The 5896-nt window shown below is 41.4% G+C and overlaps 1 protein-coding gene across 4 annotated transcripts in view; it reads right to left on the reverse strand.

The window, feature by feature from the left end:
- Positions 1-5896, reverse strand: part of Nrp1 (neuropilin 1) — a 152415-nt gene that overhangs the window by 67893 nt on the left and 78626 nt on the right. For all 4 annotated transcript variants that reach the window (XM_028767710.1, XM_028767707.1, XM_028767709.1 and 1 more), the window contains exon 7: positions 5448-5614. In XM_028767710.1, coding sequence (XP_028623543.1) covers positions 5448-5614 — 167 coding nt within the window. The remainder of the gene's footprint in view (positions 1-5447; positions 5615-5896) is intronic.

Below are 5896 nucleotides of genomic sequence, written 5' to 3' on the forward strand. Positions count from 1 at the left end.
AGAGAGAGAGAGAGAGAGAGAGAGAGAGAGAGAGAGAGAGAGAGAGAGAGAGAGAGAGAAACACATACTGAACTGAACACCTGTACTTTCCTAATTTGGCTAAGACTATATTTTACAGGCATCATTCCACATTTGGGAAGGGAAACCTAGTGAGCTATTTCTGTCAGTTCTCTAGTTACAGATTTATAAAGTATCATTTTATTGTAATTTCAGCAATTTGCTAATGATCTGAATGAGTTAATGCACCCCCTAGAGTGTCTGGTTTATAAACACAGAGTGTTTACAGTCAGAATAACCCTGCCGTATACACATTCTGGATTAGTCAATTTGGCAGATGGAAGAGATCATGAAGAAAGCATTACAGATTGTAAACCCAAAACATGCTGGCAATTTCTCCAAAACTCGAAAATGATTTCAAACAAGGTACTTTCTCCATACTTAACACCTGAGAACAAAGGATCACTCCAGAAAGTACAAAGGAAAAGAAAATGCTGTCTAAGATTTGTTAATACAAATAGCTGTCTACATCTTTATGATAAATCACATCAGTTTCTAACTTTCAATTTGGGGATACTTTCAAGGTTACAAGCAAGGGATTCCAATCAAACACTTCGAACTGGATAACCAAGCACTTTTTCCTACCTAAAAGATGATTAAAACGTATATTAATGTTGATTGCCAGATGAAACCTCCATTTCATTTGGTCCTTGAAAGAAGTCCAACTGGTTTTGTCTCCTCTTAAAGACAATTCAATGCTTGTGTGTATATGATGTGTGTGTGTGTGTGTGTGTGTGTGTGTGTGTGTGTAGAGGTCAGAGATGAAGCATAGGTCTGTCTACCTTTTTTTTTTTTTTTTTTTTTTTGAGATGGGATCTCTCACTTGCCTGGAGTTCTCCAAATGGGCTGCTAGACTGGATTAGCAGCAAGCCTCAGGGGTCCTCCTATTTCCTCCTCACCAGTGCTGGGATTACAGTCAACTTCCATTATAGAAAGCTTTTTTACATAACTTCAGGGTGGAACTCAGGACCTTATGCTTGCACAGCTATCTGCCCAGTCCCTGTCCCATGTTTCAAGTTTCCTCAGACTCCAATACCAGCAAGTTATAACTGACTACTATCTTCCTAGAGGGTTTGATCAGGTGTGAATTATCCACACCAGGGCTAACTTACTAAACAAACAGAATGTGGCTATGAAGCCAACTGCTTCTCTGCTCCTTTGGAGTACTCAGAGCTATAAATAAGCTGTTACAAAATTTCTTTTTCCACAAACGACAATGCCCTCCCATTTGGAGAAGAATGAAGTTTCAGCCTGAGTTGGTTTATCAAACAATTCTATTTCTACAGTGCTGGGGGTGGTAATCGATTATTCCCTGGTGCCATTTTTATTTATCTGGGATCAGCAGAGTTCATATCCCACCCAACCTTGTGTCTCTTGCTGTAGCGTTTATTTTTTATTTTATTTTTATCTCCTGGCATTTTAATCAGGCAAAGTCACAGTTGTTTTGAGGAAAATGCTCCCAAGAGCTTTAATTAAAGTTGGAAGGATAAATCTGTTTACAGTGTGGTGAACACCATCATTAATAAAACATTGGAATAATTAACAAATTAAATTCTGCTTTGTGTGTGTGTGTTGCTATAGTTAGGATCTATGAGACCATGTTTCTTGAACAAATACAACATGATATGTACTTTGTGTAGAAGAAAAGAAAAACACAGCCTGTGTTTCTCTGAGATTCTTAGTGCTGTGGCTAGTGGTGCTTCAGTGACTAAAGGCCATGTCACTGTTTTGTAGGGAAAGAACTTCATTTCCATGAGTCTAAGGTTAGGTTCTATTGATGTATAGAAAAGAGATTTTGTTTGCATTATAGATACAATGAAAGAGAAAGATTATAATTAATAAGATAAGCACCTTAGACTACAGATCACAGAATGGAGTATTCTTGGGGAAAAGTGAGCAAATCTTATAGTGTGCTCAACTGTGTTCACTGACAAGTTTTTTGTGAAGTGGCCTTGAGCAGGGTGTAGCCATTGGAGAACCTTCCAGTCGGGACTTCCCTTCATGTCCCGGCAGCTCCTTGTCTTGTTTTGAAGCTTCCTGCAGACAACGGATCTCACAGGAAGTGCCAGTGTGGACGTTCATATCCATGGCTAACAATGTATTGTTGTGTTTTTTTAAATGTTACTTGGTAATTTCCTAGAGAAAACAATGGGAACTGAAGGCTGTTCCTGTCTTTAAGGAAAGCCAGTTTCCAATGTTGCTTTATTAACTTAACACATGCAAGTATTTGTTCTAGTTGTTGCTACAGCAACGTGTTTTGTGGGGGCATATTTCATGCAAAATGGGATAAAGCTGAAAATCAAGACAAATGTCATCTGCATAATCATGTGCATAAAAATAGAAGTGTACGTGTGCACCACCGTACGTGCTATGCTGCGTGATTAGCAGTGGCTGCCTCGGCCCTTCATCTGAATTACGCTGTACTTGTTGGTTAATTTATAAAACATCTATCTGATGAAAACAACCAGCCAACCACTTCCAAGAAGCTTCAGAAAAGCTGGAAGCACATGAAATTATTCATAATTAGGTGATGGGTAGATGATAACTGCTCCTGCTGTGAACACAGACATAAGTGTGTAAATGAGCTCTGAGGGTTAAGGGAAAAGGAGGACCATTTTACCTCAATGTGAATGAGAGGCTCAGCTTTCATGATAGTCACCTTTCATAGCCATTGAGGGGCAAAGTCCCTACACACAGCCAACAGAAGCATCTTCATCAAGAGAGAAGTAGAGGAGGATAGAGTCTGGTGCTCATGAAAGTGATCCGGTTGTGTGAAGCAGAATGAATGACAAAGTCACCACATTTGGTGATGTTAAGAAGCAGGTGGCTCTAGAAGCCCAGCATACTTTGCTTCCAAGCTCAGGGTTCCACCTGTGCCCTTGACTACTTACTGATTTTCCTCAGCCTCAGTGTCTCTGCTTTTAAAATGAAGGAGTTTCAGTTCTTTCCAGAATTAGAGGATTGGATCAAATCTGTGCCCTGTTGGAACTGGGAACGTAACTAATTGAAAGGGTGTTTGCCTAGCATTTAGGAAGCCTTGAGTTTCATCTCCAGTACCACATAAAGCCAGGTGTTTTGATCCATTCAGCACTCAGGAGGGGGAGGCAAGAGGTTTGGAAGTTCAAGGTCATCTTCAGGTATATAGGGAGTTGAAGGGTATTTTGGTCTATGTGAGAGTCTACCTCAAAAAGTGTCCAAAAGCTGGTAAGTGGCCAGGATACCTCAGAGGCAAACAACAATGGGAAGAGGGCTTATGATAAATGCCACTCTCATCAGTACATTCACTGAATGTAGTATATTCACTGAATACAGTTTGTCCCTTTCCCTATGCAGAGGTAGGCTAAGTGTGGCTGGGTGATGAAGCACTGGCAATAGGACATGAACTGCTTGCACAGAACTTTCAACAGCTTGGGTAATTGTTCCAAGTGTCCTTCCTCTTCTGCCTTTCAGATAACAGCTACCCCTTGTTCAGCCTGCTATGTAAAGGTCTGACCCCCTCCCTCCAGCCAGTCTAGTGGTGGAGGAATGTAAATAGAAATAATCCTGGGGAGTGGTTATTGCCATGCTTCTCCTGACCATATGATCCCATGAGACAAAGGTTTGGATAGCATTCTTCTGCAACTATCTCAGATAGCACCTAGTAAAAATGGTATAAGATCCATGCCATTGACAAGTGCTTTGGGAATGCACATTTTGTCTCTGTATTTCTGCCAATGAAGAACTGGTTCATGCAGAAGAATTGCAACTATGGCAGTTTCAGAACCCCTGCAGGACCACAGGGTCCCCATTATTGAGTAAAGTCTATGTTACCCAGAATAGAAGTGCATTACCATGCAGACATGCTTAGCATTGCAAAAATGCAAGCTTCCCCCAGAGCTGTGTCTGTCACTCACAAGGAGCTGCTTTGGGTTTGGAGACATGGAAAGACAAGCTACCATGAGCAATTAACTTCACCTCTGACTTCATCTAGAGCAGGCTTCAGCAATCCCGAGTGAGACCTCATCTTTTACCACTCTTTCCACATGGCTCAGTGTTATCATTCAGAGGTTAGCATGAGTTCACTCTCCTATAATGTGCTCTTTCACTTTAAGTGTATGTTAAACTAATATTGACCTTTGCAAAGTAAAACAGAATCCCATATTTGTGCTCAAATGACTGAAACTTCAATGGACATGAAGAGAGAGGATAAACCATCTCAGCTTTCTTCCTGCATAGAGATTCTCTCTGGGAGTTAGTCACTTTCATATATCAGGCAATAAATGGAAGACAGGCTCTGCCTACTCTTCAGCCAATTGATTGTCATATAAGCAGAATTTTCACATGCACATCCTTCCTTAAACAATGGTGCTGACTCCATGAAACCAAGCACAGGGCCTTGGGTAGTGGTGTGATGGTTACTCATGATTGCCAGTGTGATAAGATTTAGAATCACAAAGGAAACAAATCTTTGAGTACATCTTTGAGGGATTTTCTAGATTAGCTTAATTGAGGTAAGAAGACACACTCTAAAAGTGGACAGCATGGTGTGAGGTCCTGAACTGCATAAAAAAGAGAAAGTGAGCTGAGTACCAGCATTCATCTTTCTGCTTCCTGATACAATATGACTAGCTGCCTCTGGCTCAGGCTGTCACATCTTCTCTTCCATGATGCATGGAAAAGAAAAGCATGAGCCAAAACAAACCCTTTCTCCGTTAAGTTGCTTTTGTAGGATATTTTGATGCAACAAGAAGTCATATAAACTATACAGGTGGAGACATCTAGTTGCGCAAGAGTGGGTATTCAGAATGGTACCAGGGATGACTCCTGGAAAATGGTAAGAGTAGAAGACCTGAGGGATGAAGACCAGTGGCTGTATGTGGCTGCAGTAAGGAAGGATCTAGGAGCCTAGTAAAAGCAGTAGCTACAGAATCATTCATGAAGATGCACATATGTGGATTCTATACTTGTCCATAAATACAAGCTAGCAGATGCCCTCAATTAGCTACACAGAATCATGTGTATTTTACATGTTCTACTCCAAACAAACAAAAAACCCCAATACTTGTAGACAAATATCTCAAACACACACTACAGAGAGAATTTCTGCATTTCATCAGTGAAATAGAAAGGTGTCAACCTAGGACGTGAAAGTGTAGTTGGTAGGGGAAGTAGGGTATCTACTCAAACTCTGGAAAGAACAGTAAACAGGACTTGAGGAAAAAAAAAGAATGTTTTATGGGGGCCACCTGAGCCAGTTCTGCTCCTCTGTACATGAATATACATAGGCTGAATTCTGTTCAGGGCTCTTTTTCTTACTCACATGCGGGTATTTGACATAGCACTCATTTCTATTTGACAGCCTTTCCAGGTGCCTCACATGTCTCAGCTGTGCCCAGCTTTGTGCCACCTACCTGAATCCACTCCTTGTAGGAGTCTTCTCCTGGAGTCCACCCATTTTCAGGGTAGTTAAGGCGGGAGCGCTCTACAGACCAGTTGGTGCCATACTGTGAAGATGCAGTGATCTGGTCAGAATGGATCTCTCCAGATTCCATACCCAGAGCCTCCATACACTTGAAATCTGCGGACAAAATATGAAAGGCTATAGACAAATCTTAAATTTAATTTAATCATTCATGGCCTGGGGAGATGGTTAAGGAAGTGTTAGGATTGGCATTTTCTCCTCTTAGTACCCAAGTAAAAGGCAACTGGACCTGTGATCTCAGCACTGGGAACCAGATCCCTGGGACTCGCTAATCAGTCTAGCCAGTCCATAAGCTCTAAACACACACACACACACACACACACACACACACAGAGAGAGAGAGAGAGAGAGAGAGAGAGAGAGAGAGAGAGAGAGAGA

The sequence above is a fragment of the Grammomys surdaster genome, unplaced genomic scaffold (assembly GCF_004785775.1).
Source record: "Grammomys surdaster isolate TR1022 unplaced genomic scaffold, NIH_TR_1.0 181, whole genome shotgun sequence".
Classification (NCBI taxonomy): domain Eukaryota; kingdom Metazoa; phylum Chordata; class Mammalia; order Rodentia; family Muridae; genus Grammomys; species Grammomys surdaster.